This window comes from Lemur catta, chromosome 1 (genome assembly GCF_020740605.2).
Source record: "Lemur catta isolate mLemCat1 chromosome 1, mLemCat1.pri, whole genome shotgun sequence".
In the NCBI taxonomy this organism is placed as follows: Eukaryota; Metazoa; Chordata; class Mammalia; order Primates; family Lemuridae; genus Lemur; species Lemur catta.
Genome location: NC_059128.1, coordinates 23336192 through 23353777, shown reverse-complemented (window position 1 = coordinate 23353777; position 17586 = coordinate 23336192). Strand labels below are relative to the sequence as shown.

General features: G+C 53.0%; 2 protein-coding genes across 20 annotated transcripts in view; one reads left to right on the top strand and one right to left on the bottom strand.

Annotated features, from left to right (window-relative positions):
• Window positions 1–17586, bottom strand: part of POMT2 (protein O-mannosyltransferase 2) — a 53712-nt gene that overhangs the window by 35097 nt on the left and 1029 nt on the right. Inside the window, exons 2-4 of one of the 7 annotated variants that reach the window (XM_045562776.1) lie at window positions 5453–5593; window positions 4838–4942; window positions 3905–4059 (exon numbers count right to left, since the gene is read on the bottom strand). In XM_045562776.1, coding sequence (XP_045418732.1) covers window positions 3905–3907 — 3 coding nt within the window. In that variant the 5' untranslated portion in view covers window positions 3908–4059; window positions 4838–4942; window positions 5453–5593. Of the gene's footprint in view, window positions 1–616; window positions 716–3904; window positions 4060–4837; window positions 5236–5452; window positions 5594–17586 lie in introns of those variants that run through there. The other 6 variants (XM_045562782.1, XM_045562786.1, XM_045562790.1 and 3 more) reach the window with 6 other exon arrangements.
• Window positions 5365–15744, top strand: GSTZ1 (glutathione S-transferase zeta 1). 13 transcript variants are annotated; one of them, XR_006737819.1, is made up of 11 exons: window positions 8164–8809; window positions 9077–9128; window positions 10925–10992; window positions 11472–11552; window positions 11852–11977; window positions 13065–13143; window positions 13636–13688; window positions 14000–14055; window positions 14401–14450; window positions 14641–14793; window positions 15194–15292. XR_006737819.1 is itself a non-coding variant. In XM_045562915.1 (10 exons), the coding sequence occupies exons 1-10, from the start codon at window positions 5537–5539 to the stop codon at window positions 15446–15448; spliced, it is 843 nt and encodes a 280-aa protein (XP_045418871.1). In that variant the 5' UTR covers window positions 5365–5536; the 3' UTR covers window positions 15449–15744. The 13 variants fall into 13 exon arrangements, 10 of the variants coding, with proteins under 10 accessions (XP_045418871.1, XP_045418896.1, XP_045418862.1 ...); XM_045562915.1 differs by lacking the exons at window positions 8164–8809; window positions 14000–14055 and adding an exon at window positions 5365–5551 and having other exon boundaries at window positions 14730–14793; window positions 15194–15744; XR_006737825.1 differs by lacking the exon at window positions 14000–14055 and having other exon boundaries at window positions 13608–13688.

Sequence of the window (17586 nt, the reverse complement as noted above, 5' to 3'; positions counted from 1 at the left end):
TGATTAAAGGCAGGGCCAAGGTCTCTGTGTCCCCAAAAGGGACGGAAGGCCACATTCACCCACCCTCGTATGCTGGGGAACTCCAGGGAAGAGAAGGACTTAAACTCAGGGCTCTACTGGATACAAGGGCCCACATCTCCAGCCTAGCCAGTCCCACAGGGGAAGGATTTGCTAGGCACAGGGGTCACCAAAGGCACTAAGGAGAGTAGGCAGAGCCGTAGCAGTGTGTAGAGGGACTAAAAGAAAAGGGGCCCCTAAGCCCTGAGGCTCACTGGACACATGGAACAACACTGGGGAGAAAGTGGTACCAAGCCCAGAGACAGGCTAAAGGATGAAAAAAGCTTCTCCCCACCACCTCCCCCTGCATCCAGCACTTCCCACACTCTCCAACTGGGAAATGGCATAATCTCTGGTGGCTGTCACTACAGCCCCTGATGTGAGCCTAACAGACTCATTAGTTCAAGGGAATAAAGTTTCCAAATTCAGCTGATAGGATCTGAGCCATGTTCCCAGTGGCGAAGGGAACATAAAGTGACCTTGCAGGTAGGACCATTTGGGCCACTTCAATGTACAATATTGCTATGGCTTCCACTGCTGAATGCACAGCTATACTGACCCCTTAAGTGTCAAAGAGGATTATCCCATTCAAGGACTGCTGCATGTAGAGAGGTGATCCTGTCCCCTCCTGGTGGTACAGGAGAAATAATACAAATCCCTGGAAGAGAAAGGGAAATCAACACCTCAGAAACTCAATGGCAGCTGGAGTGGCCATTCACGAGGATAACAGCACCACCTGCTGGACATAGGTACCAAATACATCTTAGTCTTGCTCTGTCACCCTGGATAGAGTGCAGTGGTGTTATTGTAGCTCATTGCAACCTCAAACTCCTGGGCTCAAGCGATCCTTCTGCCTCAACCTCCCAAGTAGCTGGGACTACAGGCACACACCACGACACCTGGCTAATTTCTCTACTTTTAGTAGCGACAGCGGTGGGCAGGGAATCTCTCTCTTTTGCTCAGGCTGGATTTGAACTCCTGAGCTCAAGCAATCCTCCCACCTGGGCCTCTCAGAGTGCTAGGATTACAGACATGAGCCACAGAGCCTGGCCCCAAGTACATCCTTTTTAAAAGATCAGCAGTTAACCTAGTAGTAAACTCTTGTTGAAACTGATTAACTGACCCATAAAGGCCTCAGGACTCTGAGGGGTGGGTCAATTTGGATTCGACTGCTAACAAGGGAAGGGCTCAACAAGCCTCACTGGTCCTATGGAAAGAATATTCAAGAATATAGCCGGCCTGGCCCTAAAGGCATCTCAGTTTTACATGAAGAAGTGGTAGCTTCCCCTTTGGGAGAAACTATCTTCCACTCCACTGCCTGGAGTGGAAGCATAACCACTGGCTGGGAGGCCCTCGATTCACAAGGGTTCCTCTAAAGGTTCGTGCCTGGTCACTGATGGTTAGGCTAAGTTAAAAGCTGATGGTGTTCACTGGGTGGCAGCAGGCATCCAACCCCTGACAACCCTGGATGGCTGACTGCAGTAAGGGTTGAAGCATCTGGTATGCCACTTGGAGATTAATAATACTGAGAGATTACAGACACCCCTTTGGAGCTACTCCCTGCTGATGAGACAGTCTGGACCACTCATGTAGATGCCCACGGTAAGGGCCAGTACTCTGATGAGACTGATTGAAATCAAGCTGCTGATCAAGCCTACACCACCCAGATTGCTGCCATAGCCACCTGGATTCATCCACGCACCAAGTGTGGAAACACATCTACCATCATGAACTGAGCACAAAGTAAAGGACGTTTCTGAAACAGAAGCCACCACTGCATTCCAGACTTGTGACTCCTGCCAAAAATTGGCCTGCTTGTCTTGCAGTAAAAAAAAAGCCACAGGCAGTAGCCCTGCTTGCGCCTAGGGAATTGACTACATTAGGAATTTGTAGCCTTCTCGGGGATGTCATTGGTACTTTGCTATTGCTGATACTTTTTCAGGTTACAGTCTGACTCTGGATATACCATTGTGCCCCTTGAAACTAAACTCTGTCATGTTTTCAGCATTCCAAACCATCCACAGCCTGACAACAGACACCTTTTTGTCACAATGGCTACCCAACAATGAGCCAATAGTCAAGGTTTTTGATAGACATTCCACACTCCTACCATCCACAGGCATCTGATATTGTCAAGCACTGAATAGTCCCCTCAAAAATCAATTCAAAAAGATTTCTGACTCTACCTCCCTCACCTCCTCCTGGTCTACACAGCTTAGTAAAGCAGCTTGGTCACCTAATGCAGAGGTGGTTCTTCTCCTCTTGGCCTCAGAGAGGGTTCTTCTCCTCTTGGCCACCAACTGGGTAGTGATCAAGAAAAAGGGGTGGAGGGTTATATAAACCTATTTTGAACATGTGAGATTTTTTTCTGATCATTCCTGAGCATGATTTTGTCTTTCTTTCCCCCATCAGGAACCCCAGATCAGCCAGGAGTGGTGGGGTGGTGGTGTCTACAGAATTCAAACTTAATTCTAGTTTAGTTGCTTAGATTGTCTTATTGGAGTGACATGGCCCTAAAGCGTAAAGATGATGACTTGGTTGAGTACACTGCTTTTCAAGTCCCCCTACAGTGGCCCACATGTGTCAAGGCAGGAGATATAATGGGCTTCTGTCAATTTTCTAACAATGTCCTTGGCAAAAAGGTCTGGATATTGGTAGGGGATAACTGGAGAAAAGGTGAAGTTACAGGTACTAGAGTGGGACACACTAATTATGTGGCAGTAGAAGGAAAGAAACAATGGGCCAATAGTCAAGGTTTTCTATGGAACACCTTAGACCCCTGGAAACATAAAAAGAAGGGAAACAATGCTCTCTTTGCCCCTAGGTCCAGCTCCAAAGCCTGGCAAAACACTCACATGGTGCACATAAGTCAAGTGGCAACTCTGAACTGGCACTCTGACTTGTGGCTGCATATGTCATCCTTCTATGAAAGGAAAAACTCCTGAGCACACGGCCAGTCTTGAACTATTCCCATATGCCTGATGACATCAACATCAAGTCCCAAACATGGACCTGATACAAATCATATGCTTCTCCTAACATCCTAGGAGCCCTTAGGTTATGCCTTGTATAGTGACTGAGGCTCTAACTATTCACTGACACTGCCCATGTCGCTTAACCAAACCACTGTAATGGTGATCGAAATCAAATTTGATGGTGATCCAAGTAAAATTTTACAAAAAATCCTGACCTGAGCCTCTTCAAGTAATTGTTAGTATGTAAAGAAGAATGGGCCAGGAAATGTCTTTCCATTGGGCATAAGAATTGCTTTATTTTTTCACATGGGGACAGGGTGGGGGGTGGATTGTAATTATCGGCAATGACACCAAAGATGAGAGGTAAATCTAACCTGTGCACAGGTTCTAATGGTTAACAGATTGGCTTAGACTGCATCCCAGCTATTTGACATGAGATTACTTGGTCCCTCCCGGACTTATGTACAGGTGGCTGACCCCAGGATTCCAGAGGGCATGGTTGAGGTAAACTGCAGATTGGCTTCATCCTCCAGCTTAGACTCCCATTGATAACAGCCTTAATTAAATGCTGTATGAGACACATTGAACAGATATGGTCCCTGCCTCTGTCAGCCCAGGGAACTAGAGTAGCCAATGGAGTTGCATGTTCATGTGAAAATCTGCTTGAAGCAAAGACAGTGTAGGATGGAGGGGTGAGAGAGAGTGTTGGATCTCTTGTACATCTACATATGTTTCTGGGTATGCCAAGAATGCAAGGCCCTGACTGCATTCCACCTGGACCATTTCTCAGGATTGTGTTTGTACAATAGCAAGCAACCTTGAGAGATGAGGTAATGTACTCCCTCCAGGAGAAAGAGTAGGTCTGCTTATCGCATGCTGTAAACAGTAGATTCCCCAAGCTTGTTATTCCTTTGCTTCAGTGCAACCCACTCTGTGTGCAGTTATTCATATGAGCCCATGGCGTCACCCTGTGGGACTTGCGGGGCAATGGAAACTGCCTCCAACATGCTGATATTCGTTCTGATTCCTGTAATAAAGTCTTTTGTCTCTAACCCAGGAGTCTCATATCTTCTGCCAGTAATCAAGAAACAATAACAGGCTCATTTATTAATTTCCAAGTAAGGCAGCCCTGACAGTTTGTTTTCTTGCTTTCTGACATCCTCTCCACTTTCTTCTCAGTGTTACCAGGAAAACATGATATCACTTGTTGGCCAGACAAATGAACCAGATTGTATAAAACTTTTCTTCCTTCCAACTGGAAACCAAATTACGTTTTAAGCTTAGCTAACAAACATTGATTATGCCTCAACCTAGCATCTGAACAATACAAAATAAAACCTTTAGGAAAATCAATCTCTTCTCACAGGGCAACCCCAGACTGGACACCAGACTATCTCTGCTCTACACGATGAAGGCACCCAGTTAGAAACATTCCCCTCTGCTGACGCCTTAAAACCCTGCAGATTAGGAATTTAGGCCTTGAGAAATTCTGTACCAAGAATTCCAATTCTTCTTTGTAAAGTTCAAAGCACCTTTAAAAACCACTATTTGACAGCCAGGTGAGACACTCCAGTACAACCTGAAAGCCATGAGGACCGCTTCCTCAGATCCTAAGAACGCCACTGCCCCCAACCAGACCACACTTCACTAGAAACCAACCACCTGAAACCTCAATTTCTCCTCCATTGCGGCCCCCGCCCCGCCTCCACTGAAGCCCGCCCCCTCCGTGCCTTCGGGCCAATCAGAGGGCGGCGTCTCTCCCTCCAGGTTGCCATGGTGCCCGCCCAGTCACTCCCATCACTCACCAGATGTGCCGCGGCTCTTCCAGACGGTGGAAGCGAGTGGCGAAGGACAGCAGCGTCACCAGGGCCAGCAGGGCCCACCGCCCAGCCGCCTCGAGGCGCTGCGAGCTTACAGGAGACCGTTCGGGGCTTGGCGCTGCAGCCTTAGCGGCCACGTCCCGGCTCGCGGCCCTCGTCGCCGGGGGTCCACAGCGGCCCCTTCGGGCACGCAGCTCGGACCCTGCCAGGCCTCCGCCCGCGGCCGGCGGCATCCTCCCCCTCCTCAGGATCAGGATCACCCTCCGGGCCCGAGGCACACTTGGTCTCGTCAGCCGCCCCGCCAAGAAGTCACAAAAGGGCGGCTCGGAGTGCCCTGGGAAATGTAGTTCCCTCCGCCGGCAGCGGGGCGCGGAGCCCCGGGCGCGGCGCGGGGCGGGGCGGGCAGCGTGGTGGCCGCTAGGAGGCGGCCGGTGGCGCAGAGCATGGCGGGACCGGGAGGGCAGGAGGCCCGGAGGCCGGGCGGGACAGGGACCGGCTCAGAGGACTGCAACTCCCAGCAGCGCCGGGCGGCGGGGCGTGCCGGGAGGGCTGGGCCGGCCGGAAGCGACGGGGAAGATCATTGTAACCCAGTCGCTTTACCTGGACAGCCAAGGGTCTGTCTCATCCGGTGTCTCTGGGCCTCAGTCGTCGACGGGTCGGCGAGTCTCAGACGCGAAGTGCGAGATGCAAGCGGGGAAGGTCTGTTCCGCGCATCCGGGAGAGGGAAGCGAGTTACAAACACTGAGAAGTCGGGGGGGGGGGGGGTCAAAGGTTAGCCGCTTCGCTCCGCCCACAGCGCTGACAGCGACTCCCAGCGTGCAATGCGCGAGCCAGGGTCGCTCTGCGTCTGCGCGCTGCTTGCTGGTGCCCGTGGTCGGGGTTGGATTGGGCAGGCGGACGCTGGTGGTGGGGCGTGCAGGACCCGGCAGAGTCCGTACCCCGTGTCGCGCTTCACTTTTGGCTCCGCCCTCTCTGTTCAGAGACCTGTGTACACAGACTTCTCTGTGGCCTTCCAGACGTCGCTCCTCGCCTCTCAGTTCCCCACAGCCCTGCGTGCTCCTCTTTGGCCGCTCGGTCCTAACCACCGATGGCCTTCCAAGGGATGCTTGCGTTTTAAGAGAGCACCAGTGGCGAGGAGAGCAGTCATCGCAATTACCTGGGGATCTTCCTGGCTTTTACGTGCACTTCCCAGGGTCCGTCCCAGAGCCACTGTGTTAACTTCTGGTGGAACAGCCCGAAAACTGCTCGCTTTTATAAGCGGCCCAGATGAGTCTTATGCGAACTTTTAAGTTTGAGAACCACTGTTGTAGCACTAAGAAAGGTGGCACATTAGGTGGGACATTGTGTCACGTTAATAATGTGTAACCCTGCCACTTCCAAATGGGATTTTAGGAGTCTTTTTCTAAAGTCACATGTAAGAGACTGTTTAACACGACATTAACTGTCTTGTAAGTTGTATTTTAACTCACGCTAGTTTTGAGCCCGGGGCGTCGTGAAGCATATGTAACTCCCACAGCTCTTCACCTTGGAAGCCAGGAGAACTATTTTTCAAGTTGCATATAACTCATGCACAGGAAACAAAAAAATGACAGTTTTTTCATTAAATTAGGATTGTTTTGTTTTTTAACTTTCTATTCTATTTTTGTAATAAAACACCGTGGCTCCAAGGAAAACTTTTTTTTCTAGTGTAGCAGTCAATGTGTTAAAAATAGTATCAAGGCCTGGCACTGTGGCTCAAGTCTATAATCCTAGCACCCTGGGAGGCCAAGGCAAAAGGATTGCTTGAAGTCAGGAGTTTGATACCACCCTAAACAAGAGCAAGACCCCATCTCTACTAAAAATAAAGAAAATTAGCTGAGTGTGGTGTTTTGGGTCTGTAGTCCCAGCTACTCTGGAGGCTGAGGCAGTAGGACCGCTTGAGCCCAGGAGTTTGCAGTGAGCTATGATGACGACACTGCACTCTAGCTGGGGTGACACACCGAGACTCTCTCTCAAAAAAACAAAAAAATAGAATAAGATAAACTTGAGTAATCAGAATGCATAGTTGAATTGGAAACAGAATTCTTCCAGGAGTACTGATGAGATGGATACTTGGGCTTAAAATTTAGCTCTACAAGTACAAAAAGGAACAGAGGAGGGTTTCTGTAGTTATCATTGGTAAGAGAAGGAGCAGAAATTGCATAAGGGATTTCAGGTTTCGTACTTAAGGGCCATAATGGAGGGCAATGGCATTTACTGTGCCTTTGGTCACCCTCAGTACAGGTCAAGGGTGTAGCATTTAGTCATTAGGTAAGGCATTTCTTCAGGGATTCTAAGCTAATGTCTGCCGCTCTCTAGTGGTCTGTCCCTCACCAGCAGTCCCTGTGTCTTGGCCCCAAGGGTCCCACCAGTCTGCCTAGGTAAGGAAAGGGATGCATCTCCAAATAAGGAATATCCAGTTGTGGCCACCCAACCTCTCCTCTTCAAAGGACACTTGCCACCTATTGCCTGATCTCTGTGCCAGAACCAAATTTACTTTCCCACAAAAGGTGCCTTCAGGATAGGCTGGGACTCCTGGGCTTGGGAACCACCTTGGGAGGGCCTGGGTTCCCACTTGTGCCCTTGCCCACCTAGAAGACTAAGTTGTTAGTGCAGGGATAGCGAAAGCAGGTTCAGATAGCAACTTGGTGTGCAGTGAAGTTGGGTGGGTAGCAGAGGGAAGAGGGAACTTCAGTGAAATGTCTATAGTCAGAAGAGTAGTAGACAGGGGTGATCTGAGAAATCCTATCAATTTCTCCCTCGTGGATGGATACATATGTCTGTGGGAAGATTCATGAGTGCTAATCACTGGCCACTCTTTCCTGGGTCCTGTTTTGAAATGCTGGTTACTCAACAAGTACCAGAGAAATTAACTTTGTGTCTCTTAAATTTAGAGGAGAGGTCACACACTCAGATGCCTCCAGGGGCTTGAAGCTAACAAAAATGAGAAAAGTAGGCCAGGTGTGGGTGATGGCAGACCAGAGAGGACATACTCTAACTGATAGGGGCCATTAATCTGCTCCAGTCAATTGTTGCTACTTAAGATCCACTGTCTTCAGATTTTTTAAAGAAAAAAACAAGCCAGGTGTACATACAGCTGTAGTCCCAGCTACTTGGGAGGGTGAGGCAGGAGGATGACTTGAGCCCAGGAGTCTGAGGCTACAGTGAGCTATGACCATACCACTGCACTCTAGCCTGAGTGACAGAGCAGGAGACCGCATTTCTTAGGGAAAAAAAAAAGAGAGAGAAAATAGATAACAGAATATATATATGAAAAGTCCTGATTTATAATCATTGGTTACTAATTGAAACATTTTAAACTTCCATGTAGACCACATGGAACACTTCTGAGGGCCAGATAGGGTCCCTGTGGGCTGCCAGCTTTCGACCTCACCTTTGGGGTGAATGGGCACATCTGCCAGCTATTTTTACATGACCGGCTGAGAGCCTAGAGGACGGATAGGTGGGGGTGGGGTCAGGGTTGAAGGAGATGAGCACCAAAGCATCAAAAAATTGGAATTTCTAGTCTTTCTGCCACTGCTAGAAGGCATCTATGCCCTCATAGAACTGAAGACTAGAGAAGGCAGAGATTTGTCCGAGGTCATGCAGAGCTGATTCCTGCAGTGGGTCCAGACCCCACGTATGCCGGCTCCTAGCCAGTTCTATCACACAAACCGCTGCCTCAAAACCAGGCCACACTGTCTGCCCAGGACACCAAACCTGGCTCCACCAGGAGCATAAGAAACTTCCCAGAAGTTGGAAAGAGATGCCCTTTCTACCCAGAGTCAAAGTTCCCCTGACGCCTGTCCAGCCCAGATTCCCCATTGGCTCATGGGGTCCGCCCCTTCTGGCTTCTTTCCCCTGCCCAGAAGCTCTGTGAGAGGGGACATTCCCCGGGAGGTCAGTGGTCACCACAGAACCATGACTGAGTCTGGCAAGGTAAGGAAGGCACTTGTGGGCTAACTACCCCTTTGGGGACCACTCAGGCCAGCACAATTTGGAGCTAAGGGACCTCACATGACTCCCAGGGGAGTCTGGCCTGAGTTGCTGAGACGCAGGCCTGAGAAGGAGGTCTGGCAGAACGGTGGCCAACGGTGTTGGCCCGGAGCCCCTTGCCTGGGGGCTGGCTCCTCCTCTCCAGCGGGCTCCTGAGGCTGGGAACCCACCCAGCATGGGTTAACGTGTGCCTTCATGCTCTCTCCTTAGCCCATCCTCTATTCCTATTTCCGAAGCTCCTGCTCATGGAGAGTTCGAATTGGTAAGAGCTGTGCCTCCACCCAGCTGGGTGCCTGGGTCGGGTGGGCTGGGGTGGAGAAGCCCCAGGTGCAAAGCTGACCTGGGCTGGAAGGGGTGCCGTGTCAGACAGGACTCCCCCTCAAGCAACCAGCATCCCCTGTCTCCTGGAGCCCCCATCCCTGAATGGCACCTCCACCCAGGAAGTGGGGGCGGGAGGAAGGAGGTTGTTTTTTCTTTTGGGACTGCTCTCCAAAACCCTTGGCAACCATGCTTAAAGCAGGGTCACAAAATTCAGAGGTCCCTGGTAACTGGCAGGGGAACAGCTGGCCTCCCTTAGTTCTTATCTTATTTGCTCTGGCAAAATTAAACAGAACTGAGCAGTATCCACCTCAGAGGCTTTGGGGAAACAAACTAGGGCCCTCTGGTTTAGTCCCTGTTTGACCCTTCCCTCCCTCAGCTTAACACAGCCCTTGGCAAAGGTCATAGTCGTAGCAGCTCATACTGAGAAGTAGCTTGAGCTGAGTGCTGTGTGCGTGATTCCACCTCAGCAAACCTAGGAGGGAGAGACTATTACCGTTCTCATTGTACAGATGAGGAAACTGGGGCACAAGGAGGTTAAATAACTTACCAAGATTGTGCAGCTACTAAGAGGCAGAGCTGGAATTTAAACTTCACAGTCTGGCTCCAGAGTCCATGTTTTTAATTACTTCACTATGCTGCTTGTCAAATGAGGAAACTGAGGCACAGAGGCCCATTAAGGTACTTGCCCAAGGCCACACAGCTAGCAAATGAATGTGATGAAATTGAACCCGGGTAGCCTGCCTCCAGACCGGGCTCTAACTGCAGAGCCATGCTCCGTGACCCTCCCCCTGCCCACAGTGCTGGTGGCAGGAGCATGAGCCTGGGGTGCCAGGAGAAATGTTCCTCCAAGAAGGCACCCCCGTCCCAGGCCCCAGAGCCTCTGCCCTGGCTGAGTCTTCTGGGTGCTGTCTGCATACTTTGGCCTCTCCCACTCGGCCCCAACCACCTCTCCAGAGTGGAGCTGACCAGCGTGGGGAGGAGCCTGATGTCTCCCAGGCTCTCTTCACACTCCCCTCGCCCCTTTGCCCCTGCCCAACACTGGCCATCACCATGTTTTAATTCCCAGCACACGTGCACATGCGTGCGCACACATATGCGGTCTTCTCCACTACGGTTGACCTAAGCGTTTTTCCCCTTAGCTTCCCAGGGGAGATTATCAAAGGGGATAGAAAGGAAATCTGGTCACGGAGGTCACAGCAAATGCTCCAAGACCACCGAAGAGCCTGGTGCCCACCTGGGATTTATAGTAAACAAGTCTGAGAACAGAGAGTGGACTGGAAAGAAATTCTTCATCATCTGCCTGTGTGTGCTCTGTGTGGTCCCCTGAGTGATCTTTGCCCTTAGATGCCTTATTGAGGGAATAATTGCATGTTTCCAATGAAGACACTCTTTTCCCCACTGTTGAAGGCCCTCGAGGGCCCTGGCGGGGCAGAGGTGAACAGGACACACCCCTGCTGTCCTCTAGGAGCCCACAGTGTGCCAGGGCACACACCTTCATAGCACCACCCAGGGGGCATGAGGGCTCTAAGAGTCAGGGGTGAGAGAGGCGGAGCACCATGCACCTGGGGTGGGGGAGTGGGTGGTGACAAGGAAAGCTGGAGAGAAGCCGGGCTTTGATCGCACGGGGGTGTTGAGAAACCTCCCCCTGTGCAGCCTCATGTTGCCCTGAGAGGGCTCCTTCCTTGGGAGTGGAGCCAGAGGCTGTCCCCCAACTCTGCTATCTGTGGTCTGTCCTAGCTCTGGCCTTGAAAGGCATTGACCATGAAATGGTAACCATCAACCTCATAAAGGACGGGGGCCAACAGGTAAGGAGGCTGTCCCCAGGCCATGATGTGGGAATTAGAGGCCTTGGAGAGGTACCAGGTATGTGAGTGGTCTGCCCCCAACAAGTGAAGGTGTGTCCTGTGGTCCCTGTGACTGGAGGAGGCTGCTGGCTCTCCCTGTGGGGTGCGGTGGCAAACTGTTCAGCAGCAGGAGCCATGGGAAGGACCCTGGCTCCAGGCTCTGTAGCACAGCCTGGGCTGTCCAGTGCCAGACCCCAGGAGGGTGGGTGGCAAGCGGGTCCTTGCCCCGTGCTGGGCCCTCTGGCTGGCTGGCTGGGGTAGGAGCTGCCTTGGTGGCCGCAGTGTGAGATGCAGGGAAGAGCACATAGCCAGGCCGCTGGGACGAAGCCTGTAGCTCGGCAGCTGCTGGGGTTTGGGCTGCTGCAGGGATCCCCAGGGAAGGTTTCTGCTCTGGCCAACCCAGGCCACGCCACCCAGCCCACGGGGCCTTGTCTCCACAGTTCTCCAAGGAATTCCAGGCACTGAATCCCATGAAGCAGGTGCCAGTCCTGAAGATTGATGGAATCACCATTGGCCAGTCAGTGAGTGCAGGGCCCGGGGAGGCCCGTCCTGAGAGCAGTGCCCTAAATGACAGCACCTGACATCTCTCTCTGGCCTGTGGGCCACCAGGGCGCCTTGCATGTAGGAGGGGCTCTACAGATACCTGTTGGGGTGCGGGGAGACTCAAGCACATGGGCAACCAGGTTCTGCAGGATGAGGTCCAGAAAGGCTCTGCAGGGCTCCAGTGGAGGCGGGGGTGGGTGGGGAGTTTGCTGGCCCTGTCCTCCCTGGTTCAGGGGTCCCGGGCCCCCTCCCTGCCTCACTGCTCTCCTCTGGACAGCTGGCCATCATTGAGTACCTGGAGGAGACTCGGCCCACTCCACGACTTCTGCCTCAGGACCCAAAGAAGAGGGCCAGCGTGCGAATGATTTCTGACCTCATCGCTAGTGGCATCCAGCCCCTGCAGGTGTGGCACCCGTGCACTTGCACCCTGCACCCCCCGACACTCTTACCTGCAAACACACACTGGTGGTGGCGAGCCCACAGTGAGATGCCCACAGTGGGGCAGGGGTGGCAGGAGGACAGAGGCTTCGACCTATAGACCATGTGGCAGGAGGCGGCAGGGATCCCAGAAATCAGCCACCCGGTGGGTCCCCAACTGCATTCCGAGAAGCCCTAGGTTCCCAAGGACACATCTAGAGGTGCTTGAGGTGGGGAGAGGGCCAGGGTGACAGGGGAGGGGCCTCCCGCCTCTAACCAGAGCAGCTTCCCTTTCATCTGCTCTGTGCCATATATTGGGATTCTCATAGGATTTTTACTTTTTTCTTAAAGTTTTCACCGGTAAAACAATTAAGTATAAGAACAGTTCATCTGTGCTAACTCCTGACATTGTGAATGAGGAAATAAATAGCCCCAGGAAGATGGAGTGACTTTGCTGAGTCACACAGCTAAGTGGTAGCAGAGCAGGGACCAGGCCTAGGACCCCTGTGCACCTGTGCCCCCCACCCCCGTGTCGTCTTGTTTTTTTAACAAAGGAAGTTGGAGCAGAGACGCATCTCCATTTTATAGGTGAGGAAACTGAAGTCTGGAAGGAAAAGGGCTCCAGGGGTGCAGAGATAGAATCAGAGTTGAAATCTCTGAAAGTGCCTCCCGCGCACCTGCCTCATCCCAGCCCCGCCCGGTACCGCACTCCGTCTCCTCACAGGGAACCGGGCAGGGAGAAGCGCTGGGTGCAAGGGAATAGGCCTCAGGGTATGGCTACACCTGTCACAGCCACGGCAGGGTACTGTGTCCCTGCTCTTGCACATCTCTGTCAGAATCACATGGTTTTCAGACCACAGGGGCCATGGGGACAGCTGGGAAGGTAGCTGTGGGGATGGCTGCCTCCCTCCAGCCTCAGGGTCCTGATGGGAGGAAGGGGCTCTCGGAGCCGGCTCGGGTGATGGGTGTACAGCCAGGGCCAGGTGGGGATGAACTTCCCTGAGGGGGCTTGCTGAAAGGGCAGGCCCAGCCCGGCTTCCAAAGCAATCACGGATTTTCCTTGGGCTGCACAGAACCTGTCTATCCTGGAGCAAGTGGGACAGGAGAAACAGCTGACCTGGGCCCAGAATGTCATCACTTCTGGCTTTACTGGTGAGTCCCCACTCCTGCGAGCTGCCCCAAGGTGACCTGTCAGAGAAATGGCCCTCGTGCCCCTAAACCGGCCTCCCAGGCTGCTGTGGTCCTGACAGTGGCATGGATGAGGGCAGTGCTGGGGCGGCAGAGGGCTGGGCCAGCAACCAAACCTGGCCTTAAGCTCCGGCACTGGCGGGAACCTCAGGACCTGAGGCCCACAGCCCTGCGGAGCCAGAGGCCTACCTCTGCCTCACCACCCGCTCCAGCCAGGAAGCCCAGGCCAGCACAGTCTTGTCCACTCTGGTGAGGGCGTGGGGGCTACACTTGGGGAGCCTGAGGAAATGCCAGCTCGCCCCCAGCAACTTTTCCCCAGACCCGGCGCCACAGTCCCTCTAGCACCAGCCTGTCACCCAGACAGGCGCCCATTTCACAGCCATGGAGGCTGAGGCCCAGAAAGGCTGATGTCCCCTCTCTGTGCCCAGTAAGACTACTCACGTGGCCTCCCCACAGCTCTGGAGCAGATCCTACAGAGCACGGCCGGCCGGTGCTGTGTCGGAGACGAGGTAAGCCACCCTGGCCGCCAGCCTGCCCACAGCAGCTCCTGCCCACCTCAGGCTGTCCCCGCCCCCACTTACCCTCTGCCATCTCCCGCCGCCGTGGGGCAGGCAGGGCTCAGAGCTTCCTGAGGAGGATCCTCAGGAGGGGGCCATGGGGGGACCTCTGTGCCAAGCAGAGCCGGCTCCTGCAGAGCTCCTCTGCTCAGTCCCGTCAGACTGCCTGGAGAGGGAGGGAGGTCCTCGGCCAGAAGACCTGAGATGACCAGGTGATCCAGGCATCGGTTGAGGGACTAGACGAGATGATGTCTCTCCTACAGGCTAAGGCCCTGGACCTATGGTTGGTTCCAGCGTTCGCTTCTGGTCCCCACCCCAGGTGTCTCCTCTCTGTTGGGGGTCCTTACTAAATGCCTGGTGACAGCAGTTTTTAACAACCACAGTAACATCCACCAAAGCAAACCTTTTCTGGCCACCCACAGAGCAGGTTGTCAGGGCAACTGGAGCGTAGCCTGGGAGAAGCCCTTCGGCTCTGGAGAACAGACCCAGGCAGGCCCAGGGCAGACGAGGGTGGGGTGGGGTGGGGTGGTAGGGAGGGGTGGAAGAGCCGAAGCACATGGGAGCGTCAGGGCTGTCACCCCCAGCACAGTCACAGTGGACACACCCGGCCAGCCAGTGAGTCCGGGTGCTCACCCTGATGCAAACCTACCCAACCCTCTTTCAGGTGTCCATGGCTGATCTGTGTTTAGTGCCTCAGGTGGCAAATGCTGAAAGGTGAGAGAGTGCACCAGCCTCCCCTGTCCTGCTCTCCAGGACTGTGGAGTCAGGGCCCCTGCTTTAGCTGCTGAGGTAGCATCTCACGCAGACTCTTCCCCAGCCGCCCACTGAGCCCACTGTGCCAAGCCACTCCAGCCACTTTGGCCTGGAAGAAATCAGTGCAATGCCCCTACCATGCCCACTACAGCCCACGTGATCCTGCGTAGACAGCCCCTGCTTCTAAGGGGAGGTGGCTCACGTGGTGGACCCCTAGGAGCACCCTCCTGCTGTCCCCAGATGTGCTGTGTCTGTGCCTGGCAGTGAGCTCCACTTCTGCCTTCCTCCATCAGCCCCCCAACAGGTATGAATGAGTACCCCTCTGTGAAGGCCTCATGCTAGGCATTAGGGACATGGAAATGTGTTACACATCCCCTGCCCTCAAGAAGCTCATGACATGGCGGAGGAGACACTCTGTATATATAAATTCCTAGCACTGGGCCTTACACATAGCAGGTTCTCAATAAATAGTCATCGCTTAGTAGGAGTGGTAGGTAACAGAGATGCCAAATGACAGTGCACAAGACCTGCCCATCCCAGAGAGCTACCTATAAATAAGGCTCCCCCAGCAGGGCTGCCTTCTTGTCCTTCCCTGGGCGGCCCCATGGACCTCCTCCAGCCCTGCCTGCGTGTCCCCTCACTGCCCACAGGGCTCTTCCTTTGTCCCTAAAAACCTTGGTGTAGAGGGTGTTTCTCTGCCACAGGTTCAAGGTGGATCTCACCGCCTACCCTACCATCAGCCGCATCAACAAGACGCTGCTGTCCCTGGAGGCCTTCCAAGTGTCTCACCCCTGCCGGCAGCCAGATACACCCGCCGAGCTGCGGGCCTAGCTCCCAAACCCTGCCCCGTTGGCACAGGGACAGGAGGGGTCTCAGGAGCACAAGCTGGGTGGGCTGAACAGGCTGGAAATGAACAAGTCCTCACCAGGGAGGCAGGAGACTTGAACTCTAGCCCTTGAATTTAAACTCTAGCCCTAGGCTGCCTTCCCGTTGAACCTCCTTCTGCCTCCATCCCCCCATCAAATGCATGTGGGATGGCGGGGAGATGCGGGAGCAGGGGAGGCAGAAATATTACGTGCTCTCCGTGTCACGGTGCAGTCATGAAGGGGAAACGAACATGTGAATTAAAGTGCCTGGCAAGTATGCTGCAGCGCCACAAGGACGCCTGAGCGCCTCTTCTCACCCCCTCTTACTGTGCCCCACTCCAAAGAACACTCACTGAAATTTGGTCATTAAACTGAAGCCTGGGCCTCCACCTTGTTTAAGACTGAGCTGGGTTCTGGAAGATGAACGCTGTCCCTAGCTGGACCCCCCCCTCCCCCGCTTCCTGTACTAGTAGAGGAAGTCATTCTGCCACTTGCCCACCCTATGGCAGGCCTGGCCTCTGAGACTTAAGGGCAAGGAAGAAAAATAACCCCAAAAGCTTGCCGGAGACAATGAGACAAGACCCAGGGAGAGAACAGACGTAGGAAGCAGGAAAGGAAACATCCAGTAGCCAGCTGAGCTCCCAGGACTAGGAGCAGGACCACTGTAAAGTGTTCCACTCCAGCACTGAAATTCTTTTTTTTTTTTTTTTTTTTTGAGACAGAATCTCACTCTGTTGCCCAGGCTAGAGTGCTGTGGCGTCAGCCCAGCTCACAGCAACCTCAAACTCCTGGGCACAAGCCATCCTACTGCCTCAGCCTCCCAAGTAGCTGGGACTACAGGCATGCGCCACCATGCCTGGCTAATTTTTGCTATATATTTTTGTTGTCCAGCTAATTTCTTTATTTTTAGTAGAGACGGGGTCTCGCTCTTGCTCAGGGTGGTCTCGAACTCCTGACCTTGAGTGATCCTCCTGCCTCAGCCTCCCAGAGTGTTAGGATTACAGGCTTGAGCCACCGCGCCCAGCCTGGAGTTCTTTTATTAAAAGGATTTGTTCTGTAAAATTTGGATTCAGTCAAAAGGCCACACTCAAGGATCCAGAGGGCCACATGTGGCCCCAAGGCCGCAGGTTCCCCACCCCTGGGTGGCTCTCCTATTCCAGCTAGTAATGGACTTACACTTCCTCCATTCAATCTACCAGTGCGCAGTGAGCCTTCCCAGGTGACTGCCAAGGAGGTGTGACTGGGAATGTGACTGACATGTCCCCTGCTCTCCCTGAGTTTATGTCCCTACATTTACTCCTGAAAATGTAAGTGACCAGCTCTAACTCTGCCACTCAACCTTGTGTATCTGTTGCCTTTCTGCTTGTCTGTTCCAAGATGACTTCTAGGAGTTGACATAATTCAACTTGGTGACATCTCCTCCTAGAGTAGACAGTATCAAAATATTCTGTTTAACTGGGGCTCTATAAGCCATCCTAAAACTGATGGCAAAAAAAGAGGTGATATAGCCTCTATTATCAAACATAAAAAACCGTCCCTTATCTAATGCACAAAACTCATTCACATATTTTCCCATAGTTATGGTCCTATAGTTCAATAGGAGTTTTCTGATATGTGTTAAACATAATGTGAAAACGAGTCCTGGCTGGGTGGAGAGGGGAGGGAACAGCTGCTGTGACTCTTGCTCTGTGCTCAGCGTGGAAGCTCCAGAGATCTCGGAGTCTGTGATATTTCTGTGAGGGCCCTCTGTATTAGAGCTCTCCAGAGAAACACAACTAGTAGGATATATACTGGGGGTGGGAGAGATTGAGTTATTATATGGAATTGCGAGGCAGGGACCAAATCTGCAGGTGGCAGATACAGGCCAGGAGAGTGGTTCCTAGGGGCGGAAAAAGAGACTGCAGGAAAATGCAGCTAACACCTGCAAAGAGCAGGAACTTGAGGTTTTGAGGCACAAATTTGTGGAGCTGCAACTTTGTCAGTCCTGTGTATCAATCATCTAGTAGCATCCCACACCTCCTGTAAGCACCCCCCCAGACCAGGCCAATAAAAGGAAACCACCTGGGAATCCTCAACGTCTTTCTCCACTCATGGAGACTGACCTGTTCCTCTTTGGAACACACTCTTGCTTTGTATAGCTCCCTTCTTTTCTACAATGAAAGCTATTTTTGTGTGGCCGGGCGAGGTGGCTCACACCTGTAATCCTAGCACTCTGGGAGGCCGAGGTGGGA